This window comes from Nicotiana attenuata, unplaced genomic scaffold (genome assembly GCF_001879085.1).
Source record: "Nicotiana attenuata strain UT unplaced genomic scaffold, NIATTr2, whole genome shotgun sequence".
Lineage (NCBI taxonomy): Eukaryota > Viridiplantae > Streptophyta > Magnoliopsida > Solanales > Solanaceae > Nicotiana > Nicotiana attenuata.
This window is the reverse complement of record NW_017670322.1, coordinates 87,578-110,604: the sequence shown is the minus strand read 5'-3', so window position 1 is coordinate 110,604 and position 23,027 is coordinate 87,578. Positions and strand designations below refer to the sequence as shown.

Sequence of the window (23,027 nt, the reverse complement as noted above, 5' to 3'; positions counted from 1 at the left end):
TAGATTCGAGCAAGATTTGAGTTAAATTTTAGAAAAGACGCAAGGAAGAAGACGAAGTCAGTTTTTTGTATAATCTTGTATAATAGTGTATATGAGTGTATAAACACAGCTTATACACTTTTGTACACCCTTATACAAGCGTCTGTAGACGAACTTCTTCCACGATTTTCAGTTGCAATTCTTGTTCAAAACCAGTCCAAATCTCCATTAAATGACTTCAAATTTTATATAAAACCTCCTTATACTATTTCTAACAAGTCTTAATAACGCCCACTCCAAATTTCTCACAAAATCAAATTCGAAATTTAAACTCACATGTTTAAGCTTGTTAAAAATTTAATTTTCACCATCCAAATAGATTTGGTTTGTTGAACTAATATTTGAATCACAGTTACTGATTCGAAAATTAACTTAAAAGCTTGAGCAATATTTTTTAAAAATTAAATAGTAATTTCTAGAACCTATTGGAGTTGGATGTTGAATCTTAGCCTATTATTTTTGGGCTAGTTGGTTGTAAATTGAAATATGGGCTATAAAATTGAAAAGTAGGGAGCTTCGTTGTTCTTATGTGAAATTTTCCCTTTTCTTTTCCTAGAAGGAAAATATATATCTTCCATATTTGGCTAGTCCCTTCTTGTAGGAAAAGGTTTGGACTTCTATAAATTAAGGATCCTTCCTTCACATTCAGTAGCATCCACAATGTAGCCATATGGGGTTTGGGAGTCGTGTTTAGGGGGAGAACTTTACAGGACAAGTGTTAGTGTGTCACTTGTGTTTGCCTCTTCGTGAGGTTGTTCTCTCGATATTTTGTACTCTCTTTTATTATAGTGGATTGCTCATCTCCGCCGTGGATGTAGGTCAGTTGACCGAACCACGTTAAATATTTGTGTCTCTTTTGGTATATTTCTCTTTGTTGTATGATTTATCGTTGTTCAAGGTTTGTTTTGCTAGCTTCCGCATGACACCTGACTTTTTTCGGTCCTAACAAGTGGTATCAGAGCGAGGTTCATGACAGGTTCATCTTTTTGCGGGTTTAGTTCTAGCCGCAGCATATTCGACGATAATCGTGATTTTGTCTGAGAAATTTGACCGGTGTGCTACGCACGTTGAGACAAACTTTGTGGTGGAGATTTGGAGATGCGACCTGCTGAAGGCTATGTGAAGAAGGTGGATCAAGTTTATATTTTCGAAAAATTCCGGCCAAGGGGGAGAATTGTTAGGAGTTGTGCCGATTTTCTTACCATATTTGATTTTCCTATCTCATGAAGGAAAGTACAACATATTTACCATAATTGGTTTTTCTTTTCCTATAAGAAAAATATAAATCTTCCATATTTGGCTAGTCCCTTTTCTTGTAGGAAAAGTGTAAGCTTATATGAGTCCACCAAACTATAGAGTACATGGTCCTCTATGAGATAATGCCTAGAATGCAGTAAAGACTGAAAGTAAAGAAGACAAGAGATTTTCTACGTGAAATAATCCCACACAAGGAGATCAAAAAACCACGACCTACTCTTGTAGGCTTTTAACTCCACTAACTTGTAATCTGTCTATTACAAGCCACTTTGCAAAAACCCTATTGCAAAGACTTCAAACTAACTTGCGATGCAACCACCACAAGCCACTTTGCAAAAACCCTATTGCAAAGACTTCAAACTAACTTGCGATGAAACCACCACAAGCCACTCTATAACTATCCTAGTTACAAAGGCTTTAAACTTATGACTATCCCTAGTCACAACATAAACTCAGAAGTTTACGAATTTTGGTTTGTTCCTAAGACAACGCTTCTAAGAAAGCAAACTAGGAAATACAATGAAGAGCAAACAACAAGATTACAAATCAACTACGGATGTACATACACTCATTAAGAAACTGATCCTTAGTGGAGTTGTCTTCTTGTTATTGACACACCAGTGACTTCAATGCAGGATGAAGGTTGTTATGCTTGAGAGAATATCACTGAATGCACAAAGAATGGTGTATCTTGCACCAGGTTGTTTTATCACAAAGATAGCACAAAGGATAGTGATGTCAACTCTTGGTGTACGCTTCTTCCCAATGAGAAGTGACTGCTGTACAGTCTGCACAGCCACTTCTGGGCAGTTGCGTTCCAGCTAGATAGTGGACTTTGTACTTTTTGTCAAGACATGCCTACAGACCAGGTCCTAGTTGTGTTCCTCTTCTGTGACAGCTGCTAGATGGTCACTTTCTTCTGCTACGTTCCAACTGTGTATTTGACTTGTACTTCTGTCAGAGAACCCTAAGGGAACAGGTCCATGTTGTGTTTCTCTTTATATTGATTGTGTACAGTCACTGACTTGTGCTTGTTTCATACTTCAACAAAGTCACATGAAGTGTATACCCTGTGGGCCAGGTTGCTAGGTTCTCTATCTGGTTCTTCACGACAAGTTTGTGAAATCATCAAAACATAAGATGCATAAGGCGAAGACATTAAAAACTCATCAATTTCCCCTTTTTTGATGATGACAAACTTAGACATGGACAGTATTTGTTTAGAGCAGAAATAACCAGATGAGATGCCAGAACTACACTAAGTTCCCCCTTAATCTCAGATCTCCCTCCTTTCCCTCCTTTGTGTTGGTAGTTCCCCTTTAACCTCAGACTTGATTCTCCCTCACTTACACACACAAAGCATATTACCCCTCACCTTTCACCTACACACTTCTTTTCCCCCTTTTGGAATCATTAAAAAGAACAGGTGATTAGCAAAACGAAGAGCACAAGCAGGTAATAAGCATAAAGAAGTCTAACACAGCTTGCTCATGCCACATATATGCACACAACATGACAGAAAAGAGAAGCCACAGGAACATAGTATTGTACATGCAATGAAGGGGAGCTGTTTTATTAATGTTTACCATGGACTGAGCAAGTCAGGAGCAGTAATGGTTAAGTTCAACATGCCATCACAAAAACAAGTAAGCAAAAGTAAAACAGCAGCCACANATTTTCTAGATCCTTCAACAGATTTTCCTTTCCAGCTTGCTAACCCCTCAGTATCATCTTCAGACATGGCTTTCTCTACTTGACTTCTTTTAGATTTGCCGATGTACTTCACGGATGACCCTTTCTGTTCCTCAATAGTTTCATCGGATGCCTTCTCCCTAGACTTTTGAACTTTCATAGAGTGTTGTACTAAGGAACCAGGTTCCCTGGGAGCTTCTTTGTCTAACTGGTTTACAGACACACTCTTATTAGTGGCAAAATCCTTTGGATTCATTTTCCTCTTTTTCCTTGACTTGACACTCCTCTTACTTTTCTGCAATATGGATTCAAAACTCTCTTGCTGCTGAGACCTGAGAGTGGGTAATTTGGAGGAAGACTCTACAAGCTTGGAATGATCAGGAGGTGCAGGAGCGAGTTTACATGGAAGAGAATCAGGCTCATCAGAAGATACTAATCAGGATCATCCTCAGGGGCTTCTGACACTTGAGGAGTAAAACCTCCTGAGTGTTCTTTTATAAGATCATAGGAGTGACCAGACATAGGATTCTCAAAATGATGGTAAACAGGGTTTATCAGAAAAGGAAAAACTGTAGGAATGGAGGAGGAGCCAAGAGTGGTTAGGGTGGTAGAAGGCGTGAAATAGTAACGCTCTGGGGATGATTTCGAGGATGATAAAGAAGTGGGAGCTGTGTCAATGGTGGGGGAATGAGACGATTGTTCGATCTCCATTAGATGAGTACTTGGTAGACGAGTAGAGAGAAAGAGATGAAGAGAAGATCCCAGCTGTACAAAGTAGATGAAGGTTTATGACTTGCTGTGAGAGAAAAAGAAAGTTTTATTGGAAGAAGGGCTAATGATGAGTGGAGAGCGAAACAGGTTCTGAATAGTTCTAAAAATGGCGGTAGCTTTGTTGGAAAGTGTTACCGTGCAGAGGGGATGAAAGGATTTGAAAGACAAGACATGACACGCAGACTTTGAAAAGTCGGATGATGTGGCAGTTGAGTTAATTTTGTTAAACACAAAAAAAATTGTTTTTGAGAGGGCATGCAGAATAAGCATATTACTACTAACCTGAGGTACAGGTGCCTGATGCCAGATTATCATTTTTTTTGAAATGGTTATAGAAGCTACTCTCTTCGCAGTTCATAACTGTACCTTTTGCTTCTATGATCGTCATGCGTGTATACCTACAACGGTATTGATGTGAGTTAGGCTTGGTCAGAAAACACTTTAGCTACCTTTACCTGACGGTGTCTTACATATCCGCCTGATGGAGGATCAGGTTCTTCATTAGACGTTTGTGACACCATTTTCACCTTGATTGATCTAGAATATTCTCTACTCAAGGCTTTGATGCAGATATCTGGAATTTGGTCTTCTATTCTGCAATAATTTCCACAGATCAAACCCTTCTTCATATTGTCTCTCAGAAGATGATCTCACCTTTCAATGTGCTTGATCCTCCTGTTTTTTTTTTTGAAATTCTTCTTCAGTTGTTGATGAGGCCATTGAGTTTGCTTCCTTGTCTCCCAAAAGATGAGGCATGAATCATGACAAGTGAACCGTTCCAGAATTGCTTTTCTTTCCCCCAAAAAAAAAACTGCAGAGTTACCATCATCATAGCCAACAGGATTAAAAGCACTTTCATCTGAGGGGTAACACAGGACCAGGTCCTGAGTTCCTTTAAGGTATTTCAAACTTTTGTGGGCAGCCTTCAGGTAGGATTCCTACGGACATACACTTTGAATTTTATTCTGGAGTGGAGATACAGAAGGGGCTAAAGAAAAAAAATTCCCTTTTTTTTTAAAAGATTGCACACTTATCTAACTCTAGAATAAAAGAAGGTGATTGACTTGTCACGCAGGAGCCTTTGGTTTTCCAATTTGAACAGAAGTTTGATTGATGAGGGAGATTTGGAGGTTAATTTGATTTCCCACACTTTGTGTTCTGTTGCTTGTGGAGTGCCATAAGCTGCATCTCTACTCTTCCTTCAGCTTCAGTGGTAGTAGGTTACGTACCAGGTTCTTTGTGAGACGTGGAGGATGATGTTGCATTGTCTTTAGCCAGTCTCCTTCATCTTACTCATTTTATCATCCTCCCTATTTGAAGCCTCAGATATTTCCCAGACACCAGAATTGGTTCATCATATTGATCACCACCGATTCTTTCTTGGCAAGAGAAGGTGTCTTGTTGAATACCCCATGAGCACCTCCTACCATTCAGTGTGCCCTTTGTTGGCGACTTTGAGGCCTTGTTTTGTGGATTGTACCCCAGAACGATTCATTCACTCATCTTTTTGCATTGAGCTTCCCAAGATGATCCTTCCTGTTGTCAACAACATGGCATTTTCTTCCATTTGGCAGCTCATGGTGGGTTTTGATTCAGGAGGGACCTGATCAGACACCTGCTCTCCAAGTAGAAAGCAGTATTTACTGCTTTTGCCTGGAATTTCTTGGCGATTTCGTAGTTGATGAGCATTGTCTATGCAGCATTTTCCAGTCCCGTTCCTTCTTTCAGCAATACCATTTTGCTGTGGAGTCCTTGGTGTTGAGAAATTGTGCGTGATCCCTTCTTCCCCCTTCTCTTTTTGTTTATGCTTGAATCCGTTTGGCAAGAACCATTAAATCTCGAGAGTCTCCTCCTTTGTTTTGTGAACTCATGTCCAGGTGACACCTTTTTTTTTAGACTATAGATCAGGTTCTGCTGAGTTAATTTATTCGGAGGTGAGAAGCTTGCATATACCAGTCTTTCATTCCATTCACATAGTACACATTCCCACTTAAGTGCCAAAAGAACCTTTCCAACTTTACATTCACCGAGAATGTACCCTCTACTTTTTTTTTAGGATACATTCCCTTCCTGCAGGGCTTTCAGTGAGAAGAATTCCAAGATGCCTTCAGTAACATGATTTAGGCATCCAAGTCCATGGTTCATTGTAGTCTACTTCCTCTCACCGTTCCCTGCGCATGCAAATCATGGGTTAGATTTAGGAACCCAAACTAGTTTGGGTCTCTTGTTATGAGAGAAAGGATGAATAAGGGCTTTCCTAGTCCATGCAGGCAATATCCGTTTCTTGCGAGTGGTACCTGGTCCCTTGTTGGTAGTCACTTTATCAGTAAACACTTTGTTTTTCTGAACAGACTGAACCCTGGCCTGGCAATTTTCTTTAATGTGCCCATTGTTCCCACAGCGGGTACATAGCCAGTTATCAGGGATAGTGACATACTTGCCGTGAGGGTTGTAATGAGTTTTCTCCCTTTGAAACCCGATGCCCTTCCTGTTTCCACTGTTGTTGAGATACATGGCAGTGACAGCATCTGAGGACCAGGTCCACTTTAGAGACTTCTCAAGATCCATTCTCACTTTCTCCAATTCAGCTTGAAGTTGCTGATTCTTCTCGAGTTCACTACATAGACTGGTTTTTACAGCATTCAATTCCTTTTCAAGATTGATGTGTGTCTCACTAGATACTCCCTTCCCTTTCCCAAGCATCACATTCCTATGTTCTCTATTGAGTCTTTCAATGGTTTCCTCTAGATCGGTGCATATCACTAAAAGGTCATCTCCCTCTTGTTCAGTATTTGCAATTTTTTCTTCTAAGGTGTGTTCCTCATTGTTAAGACCTTCTATTGTTTTTTTTAGATCAACAACTACTACAATCTGGTCGTCTCTCTCATTTTCCACACTAGTTATTCTTTCATTCAAGGCCTCCTTTTCTTTTTCAAGATTAGCTATACTCTTATCTCAGTCCACTACACATACCACTAGATCATCTCTAGATTGCTCTGCCTCTCCTAGTTCTATGGTCAGGATCTCCTTATCATTTATAAGGCTATAATAGGCATCAATTAGGACATTAGATAAAGACCTTAGCTTCTTAGAAGAATAGGATTTCAGATTTCTCTGAACATCCCGGAGGTTTACCTCATCGTCTTCGTCTTCATCATCATCATCATCTGACTGAGCCATCAGTGCGAACAATGAGTTGTACTTTGTTGCTTCAGTTTCCACTGCCATCATGGAACTGTTTTCTGCATCTGATTCCCTTTCGGATTCACTCGAGGAGTCTTCCCAAGCAGCAAGAGCCTGCTTAACAATATTGTCTGCAGCACCCTTTCGATTGAATCTTTTATCTGGAACCAGGTTCCTTTTTCCTGCTTTGTCAGGATTTTGCTTGTATTGCTCCTGTTTTGCGAGTAGGCAGTCTTTGATGAAATGCCCTGACTTTCCACATCTTTGACGGGGATCGTTGTTCCTTGTTTTACTTGAACTGCCCCACTTTGGTATACCACCATTTCTTTGAACCATCTTTTGAAATCTCTTAGTGAGATAGGACATGTCACTATCTTCATCACTTGAATCACTGCTTTCAGCCTTAAGCACCGGGTTATTTTCCTTCTTGGGCTCTCTTCTTTCACTGTCTTTCTTTCTTTTCATCTCATATGTCTTCAGATTACCAATCAACTCATCCATGGTCAGAGTCTATAGATCTTTAGCTTCAGTGATGGCATTTACTTTACTTTCCCAAGACCCAGGTAGGACACTGAGGATTTTCCTTACAAGCTTGTTTCTGGGAATGACATCTCCAAGTGAATGAAGCTCATTTATGATGGAGGTGAATCTAGTGTGCATATCTTGTATAGATTCATCATCCTTCATCCTAAAGAGCTCATATTCTGTGGTGAGCATGTCAATCTTGGATTGTTTGACCTGAGTGGTTCCTTCGTGAGCGGTTTGCAACGCCTCCATATTTCTTTGGCAATGTCACAAGCTGAGACTCTATTTTACTCATCATGTCCTATGCCACACATCAAGATTTTCTTGGCACGATAGTTCTTTTCTATAGCTTTTCTGTCAATGTCGTTGTACTCTTCTCTGCCTTTCGGCACCATTTGTCCTGTTTCTTCAATCTTCTTCATGGGAACATGTGGACCATCACAAATAATGTCCCACAGTTCTGAATCTTCTGCCATCATAAAATCATGCATGCGAGTCTTCCACCAGCCATAGTATTGACCATTGAATCTGGGAGGTCTATAGGTTGATTGTCCTTCTTCAAAGTTTGGTGGAGTAGCCATTGAGGATCCTTCCTAGGTGTTATCCTGATAGGAGAAACCCGCTCTGATACCAATTGTAAGCTTATATGGGTTCACCAAACTATAGAGTACCTGGTCCTCTATGAGATGATGCCTAGAATGCAGTAAAGACTGAAAGTAAAGAAGGCAAGAGATTTTCTACGTGGAAAAATCCCACACAAGGGGATCAAAAAACCACGACCTACTCTTGTAGGCTTTTAACTCCACTAACTTGCAATCTGCCTATTACAAGCTACTTTGCAAAAACCCTATTGCAAAGACTTCAAACTAACTTGTGATGCAACCACCACAAGCCACTTTGCAAAAACCCTATTGCAAAGACTTCAAACTAACTTGTGATGCAACCACCACAAGTCACTCTATAACTATCCTAGTTACAAAGGCTTTAAACTTATGACTATCCCTAATCACAACATAAACTCAGAAGTTTATGAATTTTGGTTTGTTCCTAAGACAACGCTTCTAAGAAAGCAAACTAGGAAATACAATGAAGAGCAAACAACAAGATTACAACTCAACTACGGATGTACATAAACTCATTAAGAAACTGATCCTTAGTGGAGTTGTCTTCTTGTTCTTGACACACCAGTAACTTCAATGCAGGATGAACGTTGTTATACTTGAGAGAATATCACTGAATGCACAAAGAATGGTGTGTCTTGCACCAGGTTGTTTTATCACAAAGATAGCACAAAGGATAGCGATGTCAACTCTTGGTGTACGCTTCTTCCAATGAGAAGTGACTGCTGTACAGTCTGCACAGCCACTTCTGGGCAGTTGCGTTCCAGCTGAATAGTGGACTTTGTACTTCTTATCAGGACACACCAACAGACCAGGTCCTAGTTGTGTTCCTCTTCTGTACAGCTGCTAGATGGTCACTTTCTTCTGCTACGTTCCAGCTGTGTATTTGACTTGTACTTCTGTCAGAGAACCCTAAGGGAACATGGCCCTATTGTGTTTCTCTTTATATTGATTGCGTACAGTCACTGACTTGTGCTTGTTTCATACTTCAACAAAGTCACATGAAGTGTATACCCTGTGGGCCAGGTTGCCAGGTTCTCTATCTGGTTCTTCACGACAAGTTTGTTAAATTATCAAAACATAAGACGCATAAGGCCAAGACATTAAAAACCCATCAAAAAGGTTTGGACTTCTATAAATTGAGGACCTTTCCTTCACATTCAGTAGCATCCACAATGTAGCCATATGGGGTTTGAGAGTCGTGTTTAGGGGGAGAACTTTACGGGACAAGTGTTAGTGTGTCACTTGTGTTTGCCTCTTCGTGAGGTTGTTCTCTCGATATTTTGTACTCTCTTTTATTATAGTGGATTGCTCATCTCCGCCGTGGATGTAGGTCAGTTGACCGAACCACGTTAACTGTTTGTGTCTCTTTTGGTATATTTCTCTGTTGTATGATTTATCGTTGTTCAAGGTTTGCTTTGCTAGCTCCGCATGACACCTGACTTTTTTCGGTTCTAACATATGTAAGTTTTGTAAAAATAACTTTGAGTCAAACCGTTGAGCTTGTGAGTTAGGACTTGGCCGTAAAATCATGATCATGATGTGGAATATAAGCTTTTGACTTTGTATACGGCTAAAACCGGGCCCACCCAATTATGCTATTTGATCTAGACAAGGGAACTGCATCGAGGGGTAGCCTCGTAATGAATCAGACTAGAGCACGAAGACGAGGCATCGAGTCCGAGGATCGAGGTGCCTGCCGAGATCGAGGCCAACAACGACCATGACCAAATGTGACAAACTTCGAGCAAAGCGTAGTAACGCAAAGGCAAGATATTCGTGACTGGCCGAAGATCATGGCGTAGATCTCGGAACAGATCAAACCAAGGGCGGTTATCTAGTTAATCATGGGATTTACTTCCATAGTTAGAATTGTATGTTAAATAGAATTCATCTACTATATAAAGGGGGTCCTAATCATTTTGTAGACACCTTACATTCACTCCGATTAAAGCAATACAATATTCTCTCTTTAATTCACATTCTCTTATTTATTAGCTTGTAGCATTTTAACTGTTCTTGCATAACTAGCTCGAGGGTATTCAAGCTCGAGGACTCTATCCAAACGCTGGTTTGCTTTATATTAATCAATTTTCATCACTTATCTTTACGTTTATCAATTGGTTAAAACTATATTATAAGTTTAATTGTTATCCAAATTTTAGGGTAAACAGACTTATAGCCCGTTTGGCCAAGCTGCAAAAATCAGCTTATTTTGAAGTGCTTTTTCTCAAAAATGTTTTTCTCAAAACTACTTTTGGTGAGAAGCAGTTTGTGTTTGGCAAATGGATTTCAAAGGTACTTTTGAGCAGCAATTAGTGTTTGGCCAAGCTTTAAAAAACTGCTTTTAAGTGTATTTTTCTCAAAAGTGCTTTTGGAAAGAAGCTACTTTTTTCTGCTTCTCCAAAACTGCTTCTGCTTCTCCTCAAAAGCACTTTTTTTCCTTTCAAAAGTTTGGCCAAATACCTTAATTTTAGAAAAAAAGCACTTTTGACCAAAAAAAAGTATTTCTGCCTCAAAAGAAGCTTGGCCAAACAGGCTATTATAGAGAAAGTAATCCCACCAAAAAAATTCTTGTACATATTCGACGCCATAAACCACCTGTAGAATGGTATACAAGCTACCCTCCCTAAACTATGTACAGCACTACTACTTTGTTGATTTTCTACTTAATTTTTTAATGTGTAACCCATACTCAGATAGCACTTTGATGCAGTGGTGATTGAGTGCACTACTGCTCACCAGTTAGCCCTCTTACCCTTTCAATTTACTCTTTTTTTCTTTAGGAGCATTATCTCTAGACCTTATTTCTTTTCTTTTCTTTTTTCATTCTTTTTCTTTTATTTAGAAAGTCTAAACTAGAGGTCCAAAGTTAAATATTCGCATCACTTTAGTTTGCTATACAGAGCGTAAGGTACTTAATGATGCTACTACCGATTGTTTTTAAAGTATGAATACTCGTCGAAGGGAATTATAAAACAAATGATGTTTTGCGAGAATAGTAGTATTAATTAATTATAGTTTGCTCGTCAACTTGTTGTCATCGTAAAATTTTATATAATACGGCTAAACTTCCATCTTAAATGTAGTGGTGCAACCATTCTCTTGAAATCCTAAATATGCCTCTATGTGGGAGGTCGGGTAAGGAATTGTAAAGGTCTCAGACAACGTCTCCAAGTGGCTATGAATGTGGAAATTCACTCAACTGAGGTGATAAAATACCTGAAGCATGGATATCCTACTTAAGATGCCTTAATTTATGACTGCGGATTGTTACTGTCCAGGATGGGAAAGTCGAGGATTATATATGCATAACTTTAGGGAAGGAAATGAAGTAGCCCACCTTTTGGCTAGGGAAGTAATCAATCAGTCCAACATGAATCAACCAGTCTATTTGGCATTTCCACCTCCTCTTGTTGAGACCAAGATGTTGGCGGACAAAGATGGAGCCTCTTCTTTAAAGCTCGTTGTACACAATGCTTGTAGGCAGTGGCGGATCCAGGATTTTGTTATGGGTGCTCGCCGATAAAAACTTCAAAAAAAGAGGAAAAATGAATTTACTTGTGGGTGCTCGCTCAATATTTATCTAAATATTTGTACAGTTGCCTACATAAATTTATTAATATGGTCAAAGTTAATGGGTACTACTGCCTATATAAATTTGTACAGTTGCCTATGTGCATCCGCCACTGCTTGTAGGATGTTAGCCTGAATTGGCAATCGTAATTCCTTAGAAGGCATCACTGTGGCATACTGGCATGTAATAGGATAGAATATTTATCTAAATATTTGTACAGTTGCCTATATAAATTTATTAATATGGTCAAAGTTAATGGGTACTGCCTATACCACATCAACAAAATAATTGCATTTCAAGATAATCACAGATAACTTTGGATAGTAGTCTTTCCATTTAATTTTCATATTATCTTTTTCATTGGCACCTCATTGTCACTATTATACTATTCAAAGTCTTGTTAAAAAAAAAAAAAAAGTACAACAGACTTGTTCATGAAGAAACAACAGAAAGGGGTTCAGGAAAATGATGTTGAAATCACAGATCTTGAAATTTTATGGATCTAATGAAGGTACAGAATCAGTGGAAAGTAAACTGTAAAGTACAACATCCTTAATTTCCCCTTTAAAGTAAAAATATTTTCTAAACATGCCCTCCTTAACAAATCCAGCCTTCTCCAACACCCTATGGGATGCTCTATTATTAGCATCAGATAATGCTTGTAACCTTACTATTTCAGGAAAGTCATTGAAAATCAGAGGGATTGCCATTTTCACAGCCTTAGGAGTGATCCCTTGTCCCCAGTAGTCAACTGCCAAAGCATATCCTATCTCGGCTCGACACCTGTCATCATCCGATCCGGGGCGCGCCACCACGATTCCAATCGAACGGTCATCGATGCATATGGATCGACGCCATGGAATGGATGATTTTTCTATGAAGGTCAATGCATCTTCTTTGGAAGTCAAAGTATTGAAATGGATTGACTTGGTTACTCGATCATCACCTCCCCATAATAGTAGATCATCAACATCAGTTGATCTATATGGACGGAGAGTGATTCTTGTTGATTCCATATAAGAATGTAGCTGCTGCTAATTTCTACTAAGCTTCCATCTGATAGACTTGGTACTACTTGCTATATATAGCTAAAAAGTTGTTATTTAAAAACCTGTGGACATCTTGTGACAGAGGATAAGACAAATCAAAATAAGGGCTACTTTCTTGGCAGCATGTGGTATGCAAAATTGGACATAATTTCATTCCTATCTCAAAAGTCCCTTACAAAGCTCCAATATGTCTTATTCCTTCGTGGTGATCGAAAATAAATAAATCACATTGGTGATATTTTACGTGTGAGGAAAACGAGATTATATTCATCTAGTGTAACCCTTTCCAAGGAGAGGCGTATCCATGTGTCGCTATTTATACATTGAGATAGAGTAAATATTTTGTAGGTTTGAGTAACTTCGGTTCGGGTTACTTGTCTTTTTGGTATGTTATATAAATCGATTAAACCGAAATATATGGTAATACAGTTATGATAGAGCGAAAATTTGCAAAAGAAAATGTTAGCTTAACTTTGTGTGAAAAAAGCAACTACTTAACTAGTAACAGACACAAAAAGAAAGTCAAAAGTTAATAAATAAAGTAAGGTAGTTAATAATAATTACAGAAGTAGAAAAAAGAGAATGGAATATAAGGAATGATAGAAAGCTTAACGTGATGTAACCCAAAGCTATTGCTACTAGGTTCAATCCTTTACAAGCAAGGTGGAATCTCCAACCCTTTTCCACTAGCACTTTTATATCATATGCTATTATGGGTGGCGCTTTAAATATATATATATGCGATTTCTTATATATATACACAGAGTTTCAAGCGTACCACCGCCTGGGGCCTTAGTAGATCCGCCCATGACTGAAAGCATAGGCGGACCAAGGATTTGAAGGTGCCGGGGCACATAAAGCAAACTAACCCCATGGAACTTTTGATGTTAAGGGTTCCAAGCAAAATAAATGAGCATTTTTAACATATACAAACTTAAATATAAAAAATTTGCCGAAGTTAACGGGTCCCGTGACCCTCTTCTTAAAGTTTTGAACATACTAGTAACGAGCAGCCAATTCACCCTCCACTCTTGTGTTTTTAATCACCAACAACCACCGCTTTTTCTGCAGCTTTACTTAGCTTTGTCTTTTAGATGTTGGATCAAATCATAAGCAGAGATATCATTGCAACATCCCTAAGGAGTCGTTTAGTAGGATGCATTAGATAAAATAATGCAGGCATTAGCTTTGTGTATTAATAATATCTTGTTTGGTACTCTTTTTAAACCTATGCATTAGTTATACACCCTATTTGGTATTATACTATGTATAGGAAGTCATGGTATTAACAAATCAAGCTACATAATGAAGTTATACAGACCAAATCAAGCTACATAATGAAGACACTGGAGTGTTATTATCAAAAAAATACAAAGCTGCGGGAGAAATTGAAGCAGCTATTCTCTTCTTTTTCTTATTAATTCATTTTTCTTTTTAGGTTGGGATGCTAAAGAAGAACATACCTTACAGATTATGTGTGGATTGCCAACAATAATGAGCAATGATTTGGCCCTTGTAATTGCAACATTGAACCTCCTGGGATTACTGAGGAAACCAATGGAGTAAGTTCTGTCAAACTCATTGTGCTTGACTGTGGATCGAACAGTAGACACAATAATAACATCTCTTTCTTGTCCCTGAAACTGCTCAACACTTCCAACTTTAACATCAAATATCTCTAGGACCTTAGATATCTTCAGTACTTGCTGTCGATAAGGTGCTATAATGCCTATATCAGTTTCTTTAACATCTGCACTTGCTCTGAGCTTTTTAATAAGATCAACTACCTTGCTTACCTCTATTCTGTTAAACCAGGACGGGTTATTTCCTTCTCTTTCTTCACATCCTTGAATGCCAACAAAGAGTATCCGAAAATCTTTACAGGGAAGAAGTTGTAGCAAATACTTCTGAGACGACGTATCCTCTTTAGATGCAATCAGTTCTCCACTATAAAAGAGCCTGGAGGGGAGGTCCAGAATAGTGGGGTGACATCGATAATTATTAACAAGCTTCGTGATGAAATTTTTATATCCCCGTTGCTGTAGTGTTCGCATGTCATTAATCTCTCCAAATACGATATTCCTAACCCAAATTTCATTGCATCTTCAGAGTATACAACTGGACCTAATTGCTTAGGATCTCCTGCAAGTACGACTACTGTGTCCTGACGACAAAGATTAGCCATAGGGATCATAGTTTCTGGTTCTGATGCTTGGCCGGCTTCATCCAAGAAAATATGGGAGAAATGGCCAGGTTTAATCCCTTCTGCAAAAAGTAGAGATGAACTCATATAGGTAGAGATAATGACCCTATAACACAACAATGCCTTGAGTGGAGAACATCTGAAAATGGAGTTTTCAAAATAGCAAAAACGAAGAAAATCATGCTTAACATCTTCATATTGACGACTAGAAGCATTTAGCCTGAAAACTTCGTTATCTTTCACTTCAGCAGTTTTGTTGCTGTTATAGAATGAATCTAGACACTTATTATAGGATAATCTAGATACTTATTATAGGATGAATCTAGACACTTATTATAGAATGAATGTAGACTCTTTCTTAGTAGTGTACATAAATAGCAGATTTATAGGAATCTCTTTTATTTCTTTCCTTAGTTAGCATCTGATGTACATGTATTTATATTGCTCACCTCTTGGAATGAGAACACAAGTTATTCTTTCTATTTCGTTCACATGGTATCAGAGCGGGTTCTCCGGCTTTACCGGAGTTAGATAGAGAACTTACCGGAACTTGTTTGCTCAAAAGTTGTCACACATCTTATGAGTATAAAACAATATATATAAATCACGGGAAAATCATAGCAAACCGTAATAATCCGTTGGACCAAATGAAGGAAACAAAAATTAATACTCAGGATTAAGGGGGAGAAACATTAAAAGCCTTTATTGATAATATTGGTTTGGTCTGCCTCTCCATGAAGAGGTTCAGAGCCTTACAATTGTGTTTTCACTTCCCATAGGATGGGTATGTTTTTCTCTTCTCTCTCTCTCTCTTCTCAATAGTGGTGAAGAAGCAGCCCCCTTTCTAGGGCTCTCTCTCTTGGTATTTATAGCTGTGAGCTTCGTGAGGTGGCAATAAGTGGCCGTGACCACGTTGGGATCTTGCCTTTATGGTGGCGGATAGGCCATGGCCTTGTCGATCGAACCAGATGCGGGCTGAACATTGTCAATTCTGAATGGTCGTGCCACTAATTAATCATGAATTAACTTAAAACGGGATTAGCCTCGTTAATTATCGTGGGGTCGAATTCTGACCCATACAGTAGGCCCTCCGGTTATTGAGGTCGGGCCTTGGCCGAGCTCGATGAGTGGATTCCATTGGCTGTATTTCGAGAAACACGGATGGGGATGTTGACTGTTGCTTCGGTCGAGGCCGAATTCTTTTTGGCGATGGTCCTTAGCCTTGTAGAGTATTAGTATCCTGTTATTGGGCTCTCAAGTCATCGTTCGATCGAGGTCGAACTCTCCTCCTGGCGGAAGGCACTTGACCTTTTAACTTACTTCGAATGAGGTCGAGCTGCATTGTGCTCTGATCCTTATGTTTGTTTTGGAAGCATACCCGTCGGCCGTGGCGGACGAGTCGTATGTTGTGCGGCCGAGGGGAATGGGGGCACGCTTGATACGTGCTCGACGGTGGCCTTAGCCGTTTACACGTTGGAGATGGCCGTAGCCTTTCATACATTAGAGATGGCCGTAGGGAATGAGTATGCGCCGGGTACGTATTTGGTCACGTCCAGAATTTTGAAGGCGTACGACACATTCTTTCAACGTTCGCAGGCCGTAGCGATTATTCTGACGGCGGTACGTTGGCGGATGGCTGAGAAGCCGCTTTGCGGAGCTTGTCATGATGACGCTTGCTTCGGCAGAACCGAACCGTTTTACGGTTGGTCGTGCAGTTAATGATGGCTATTGGGTTTCGCGAAAGCCATTTATGTTGCCTATAAAGGTGGGTTGAGGCATTCATTTCCCATATCTTCATTGTTCATCTGAGAGAGATTCTGAGGAAACTTTTTCATTCCGCTAATTCATCTTCTCCTTTCTTTCCTTTGATTGTGATAACCTTTGTCTTTAGTAGATCAGCAATGGCAGGCAGTTCTTCCCACGATGCTCTTCCGATAGATTTTCCGGTAGTTGAAGGGCCACCTCCGGCAATGGGAGGTGCAGAACAGATAGAGACTGGAGAAGTTCCGTCGGTTGACGAGGTAGTTCCTCGGCCCGGAGGTCCGGCGATTGATTTCACTATCGACGGTGGAGTGGAACCGGTGGATGAAGCCCCGTTAATGGGGGAGATTGGGATGGCCCGATTACGGGAACAGGGGGTCATTCCCACCCATGCAGACATCATTCTCGCTAGAAGCGAGGAGAGGGTCCACACCGACTGCAGGGGATACTGCATTTTTTACGCCTATCCTTTCAGGTTGGGGTTCAAGATCCCGCTCCCAATGCTGGTGGTGGATTTCTGCCGTTATTACGGGGTGTGCCCGGGTCAGCTCACTCCTTCCCTCTACAAATTGTTGGCAATGTTCATCAAGTACGCGGAATTGGCCCGTAGGGAGGTCACGCTGCAACATGTGCTGAGTCTCTACGCTCCCCAGAGAGTCCGTGGCACCATGATTCAGGCGTGCCCTCGTGGGTCGAGGGGCCTGGTCATGAGATTGGATGACGAGGTCGACCCTCGCCCTTTCGAGCACTTCTTTTACATCAGGACCAAGCATCTGGTGGCGGATGCTACCGGGTTCCCAGAGGCTTGGAACCATGCGCGTAAGTTCTTTAGTGGTTGAATTCCCTTTTCTTCCCCTCTTTATGATTTGTGATCATGAGCGTTAACTCGTGTCGTTTTTTGTAGCGACAGGTCGCCGCCGGCCCCATTGTCTTGGATACGTGAGTGGGTCGAGGCCGTACTCCCCCATACGGTGGGGATACGCACATGGGCGTCTTTCTGGGAGAGGCATGGCCGTAGGCCCGTGGCAGGTAAGAAATTGATTTCTTCTTCTGTTCCGCTTTGTTTCAACTTTATTCATCAACTTTGTTTTCCTGTGATCAGGGAGGGCACGCCGCGTCAGGGCCCCTCAGTTGGCTTTTCGTCGGCCGGGTGCAGTCGCTCGTCTTACTGCGGCGCCTGTGTCGCGCTCAATACCGAGGGCGGCATCAGTTGAATCTTCAGCGGTTCCTTCTCCGGTACGGGCCGCGCTTCGGGATGAGGGGCCGTCGGGGGTCGTGCGCCCTAGAGCGGAATCGTCATCAGATGGGGAGGAGGAGAGGCCGTTGATAAGGCGTAGGGTCGCGTTCGCGCCGGCTCCTCCTGTGGTAATTAATTTGGACTCCCCCCCAGCGGACGCGGAGAGGAGTGCGGCTGCGGCGCCTGCCCTTGAGGGCGGACAAACACTGGGTGTTGCCCTGGTTGGCTCAGGTCGTAATGATACCGTCGCTTCGGCGACTCAATCGGGGGTTCCAGTCGGTAAGACGGGAGGTAGTTCCTCAGCGGCTGCTAATGTGGGGGAGGCAAGCGCTCCTTCGGCGGCTGCGGCGGATGCTGTAGGGGGTGAGGATGAGTCTGAATCTGACTTGGATCCCGACGACGTCCGTATGTTCCAGGAAGGTTCCACCAATTCAGCGGTGTGCGCAGGGGGGCGATCTCGCTTCATCGAGGTTCCCACGGAATTGAACATATTGCTCCAAGGGGAAAGCTTGGTGCCGCAGTTCGAGCTGCTATGCTCGGAGGCCGAGAATGCATTGTTGAGGGGCGTTACTGATGTTGGACTGATGAATGAAGTAGCCGTGATGGGCTTGAGGGTATGTACTATTATGTCGGTTCGCTTCTTCTTTGCCTTAAGTTTATTCTAATCGTTGCCTTTGCTTTGCAGTCTTATCTGTTGGAGGTGGAGAGCATCCGTCGAGCCAAGGTCCGCTCGGGGATATTTTTGCGGGCGCTGGAGAAGTATCGCCGCTACCGAGATCAGTGCCGAGAGTTGCGCGTGTGCTTGAGGAATGATCCTCGCAGCCGGGCCTTGGTCGAAGAGCTGGCGAGGCGGGAGCTTCAGATGCAGCAAATACTTGGCAGGACGAGTGCTCTCGAGGAGCAGCTCCGCCTAAAGGATGAGGAGCTCGAGGCGGTAAAGAGGGTCGCAGCTGAGTGCGAGCGCCGGGGCAAAGCCAAGGCGGCGGAGGCCGCTGCGGCATGGAGCGAGGAAGTGACCGCGTTGGAGGGTGAGGTCGCGGCATTGAAGCTTCAAGTGAGGGATGCTTCGTCGAGGGCCGGGGCGTTGGAGGAGGCTATCCGCGTGCACGAATCCCAACGGGCATTGGAAAGGGATGCTGCGCGGCCTTTAGAGAAGCGAGTCTCGAGGAGCGGATTGGTGTCTTTGAGCAGGACGCCCAGGTCATGGCGGACCGGATCACAGCCTTAGAAGAAGAGAATCAGCGGCTACGGGATCAAGCCGCTTCTTCCAGCCAGGCTCGAGAACTTTGGGTCTTTGCCGAGGCCCAACGTGATGTAAATAAGAGTTTTTGGGAGGCTGGCGTCGTGACCGAGGCTGCTTTCGAGGGGGCGCATCAGAAGGCTCGTGAGGCACGTGCCGACTGTGGTTTTGACGCGGCGACGCCAGAGGCTGACGCTGGTGCAGACGGTGGTGCAGACGGCACCGAGTAAAAAGATGTTTATGCATTTTTTCTTGTCTTGTTCGCCGTTTGGCGTTTAGGTGTTTCTTGTCTTTTTTTATTTCTTGTATTGATCGGCCTTGGCCGGGTGTAAGCGGGGATGACCCGCAATTGACTTTATAAATATACAAATTTTCTTTTCCATTGCCTGCTTTGTGCTTGTTTTGTGTCACTGTTTTTCTTTCGTTCTTTAGAGTTTTTGTTGCGCTTTTTGTTGACCGTTCACGTTGGCGGCCCTAGTCGAATTTAAATCGACGACTTTAGTCGTGATAGAATCGACTGCCTTAGCCATAAAGGCAACTTCGACCGTCGTCGGGTCGTTTACTCACCGTAGTCGAATCTAGGTCGACCGTTGGCGGCGATGGCCTTATCCATAATATAGTTGATGGCCTTGCTTTTTCAACTCGGTGCGGGCGAGTGTTAGCCGTTATTTGGCGATAGCGGCGCTTAGCCTTAGTCCCAGTTCGGACGCGGTCGAACTACCGGTCGTGATGGTAGAAAATGCGGCCTCGTAGTTTGACCGGGGCCGAACTTTACGTGGCCCGAATCTTAATTCGAGTTGGGAGAACTTACTTGAATGGCGAGGGTGCCTATCCTGCACTCCGATTTGTTGGAGGTCGGGCTTTGCTTTCACAGATGAAGGCGTTTGGCCTGAGTCTCGGTTCAACTGTGGTTGAACTTTGCTAAAGTTGAGGACGAAGGCGTCCATCTTTGCAGTTCGAGCGAGGTCGAGCTCGTTGGATTTAATGGTGAAGGCACATAGTCCGAGTCTTGGTTCAACCGTGGTTGGACTTTGTTAAATTTGGTGGCGAAGGCACATAGCTTGAGTCCCGGTTCAACGTAGTTGAACTTTTTGGTGAAGGCACGTAGCCTGAGTCCTGGTTCAACTGTAGTTGAACTTTTTTTGGCGAAGGCGCATAGCCTGTCTTGGTTCAACAGTAGTTGAACTTTTTGGTGAAGGCACGTAGCCTGAGTCCCGGTTCAACCGTAGTTGAACTTGTTGGTGAAGGCGCATAGCCTGTCTTGGTTCAAACTGTAGTTGAACTTTTTGGCGAAGGCGCATAGCCTGTCTTGGTTCAACCGTAGTTGAACTTTTTGGTGAAGGCACGTAGCCTGAGTCCCGGTTCAACCGTAGTTGAACTTGTTGGTGAAGGCGCGTAGCCTGTCTTGGTTCAACCGTAGTTGAACTTTTTTGGTGAAGGCGCATAGCCTGAGTCCCGGTTCAACCGTAGTTGAACTTTTTGGTGAAGGCGCATAGCCTGTCTTGGTTCAACCGTAGTTGAACTTTTTGGTGAAGGCACGTAGCCTTAGTCCCGGTTCAACCGTAGTTGAACTTGTTGGTGAAGGCGCATAGCCTGTCTTGGTTCAACTGTAGTTGAACTTGTTGGTGAAGGCACGTAGCCTGTCTTGGTTCAACTGTAGTTGAACTTTTTGGCGAAGGCGCATAGCCTGTCTTGGTTCAACCGTAGTTGAACTTTTTTGGTGAAGGCACGTAGCCTGAGTCCCGGTTCAACCGTAGTTGAACTTTTTGGCAAAGGCGCATAGCCTGTCTTGGTTCAACCGTAGTTGAACTTTTTTGGTGAAGGCACGTAGCCTGAGTCCTGGTTCAACCGTAGTTGAACTTTTTGGCAAAGGCACGTAGCCTGAGTCCCAGTTCAACTGTTGTTGAAGTTTGTTGATCTTGATGACGAAGGCTCATGGCCTGAGTCCCATATTATGGGTATTGAGTGCTGAAGCTCGGTTTGGATTCGAGACCTTGAGCGGCTCATCCGTTGTCTTCCCAACCAGGGTTTATAGGCTGTCTTGAGGCGATTCTCGATTCGAGATTCCTCCGTGCCGGTTTCCGGCTGGAGCCCTTATCAGGGATGTAGGAGATCTCTTACGAATATTCTCCCCAAAAGAGAGGGGGGATGGCTTCTTCTTCTTGTTTGCACCATCCGATAGATGAGAGCCAGAGGAACTGGATCTCGATTCGAGATCTTCGAGTTCCATCGGCCTGATATGCCGCTTTGGCTTGTTTATGCGGGGCTGCTTCTTCTTTTTATGGCGTTTCTTTCCTTTTGGTCCATGGAAGAACTACGCGATTTTGCTATGAAATCCCCACAGACGGCGCCAAATTGTTTGCTCAAAAGTTGTCACACATCTTATGAGTATAAAACAATATATATAAATCACGGGTAAATCATAGCAAACCGTAATAATCCGTTGGACCAAATGAAGGAAACAAAAATTAATACTCAGGATTAAGGGGGAGAAACATTAAAAGCCTTTATTGATAATATTGGTTTGGTCTGTCTCTCCATGAAGAGGTTCAGAGCCTTACAATGGTGTTTTCACTTCCCATAGGATGGGTATGTTTTTCATTTCTCTCTCTCTCTTCTCAATAGTGGTGAAGAAGCAACCCCCTTTCTAGGGCTCCCTCTCTTGGTATTTATAGCTGTGAGCTTCGTGAGCTGGCAATAAGTGGCCGTGACCACGTTGGGATCTCGCCTTTATGGTGGCGGATAGGCCATGGCCTTGTCGATCGAACCAGATGCGGGCTGAACATCGTCAATTCTGAATGGTCGTGCCACTAATTAATCATGAATTAACTTAAAACGGGATTAGCCTCGTTAATTATCGTGGGGTCGAATTCTGACCCATACAGAACTGTCAGTTAGGGTCAGAATACTTTTGAAGGGTTTGGAATTTGAAGTTTAACCATCTCTTCGGCATCGACTTTACATTTTCGTCCAGCTTATGGTGTTTGTTTGTTCGGGAAACCTCGGCTGGGAAAATCTCTGCCCAAGTTCGGTTCATAGTGTCAAGGTTTTGTCACCTTTTCTCTGTTGTGTTCAAATTTTGTTTCCTTCTGTGATTGCCTGATCCTTAGTAGTGAACCAACTTTATGTGCAGAACTTTGGCCTTTTTTTTTATAGCTTTGAGATTAATCTGTTGGTTAGTGATTCTTGGTTACTGATTGTTACACTATTGGCCGGACTTTTGGTTGGTTATTGCCCATTAGATTGGCTCTATTGGAGTTCTGTTTCTTTGTTTCATTGGGTGTCTTTCCTTCGCTGTTTCGTTGGATAGTGTTATTCTGGTGGAGAACTTTTGAGGTTTATTAGCTTTTCTGACATTTATATTGATACTTTGGGGATTTTTGGAAAGATGACCATAAATAGTAAGCAAGGAGGAAATAGTGATACAACTTCTAGTCCAACAATCCTAGTTTCGGATGAGTTTCTTGAGTTCCTTCAAAATCATAAATCAATTAAGGAATCTTCTTCAGTTACTGCTTTTGCCGGGCCAGATAAGACATGTCTTATCACCTCTTCAAATAAATGGGTGATTGAGTGATCACGCCCAACTATGCCTTATAAAAAGGACTAAGCGGTCGCTGCAAATAAAATCCGGTTTACAAGTCCGGAGTCGAATCCCACAGAGAACTAAGGTTTAGCTACAGCTGTTCACTATCACCAAGAAGACAAGCTTGAACAATTCCTAACCTATAAGATATTAAGATTCTTGTGTTTAAACTCTTAACTAACAAATTAAATGAAATCGGAGAACTCGATTTCGAAGACTCAATGGAACCCCGGGACTCGAGCTCGGGCTAGCACGAAGTAAAGACCAGAGCTGACTGGAAAATCGCG

The 23,027-nt window shown here is 42.3% G+C and overlaps 1 protein-coding gene and 1 pseudogene across 1 annotated transcript; both read right to left on the bottom strand.

The window, feature by feature from the left end:
- Nucleotides 1-11,936: 11,936 nt before the first annotated feature.
- Nucleotides 11,937-12,769, bottom strand: LOC109237846 (uncharacterized N-acetyltransferase p20-like). The gene has a single exon (XM_019404234.1). The coding sequence runs from the start codon at nt 12,678-12,680 to the stop codon at nt 12,159-12,161; it is 522 nt and encodes a 173-aa protein (XP_019259779.1). The 5' UTR covers nt 12,681-12,769; the 3' UTR covers nt 11,937-12,158.
- A 140-nt stretch (nt 12,770-12,909) lies between these two features.
- The window catches only part of LOC109237831, a 16,263-nt pseudogene continuing 6,145 nt past the window's right edge, over nt 12,910-23,027 (bottom strand).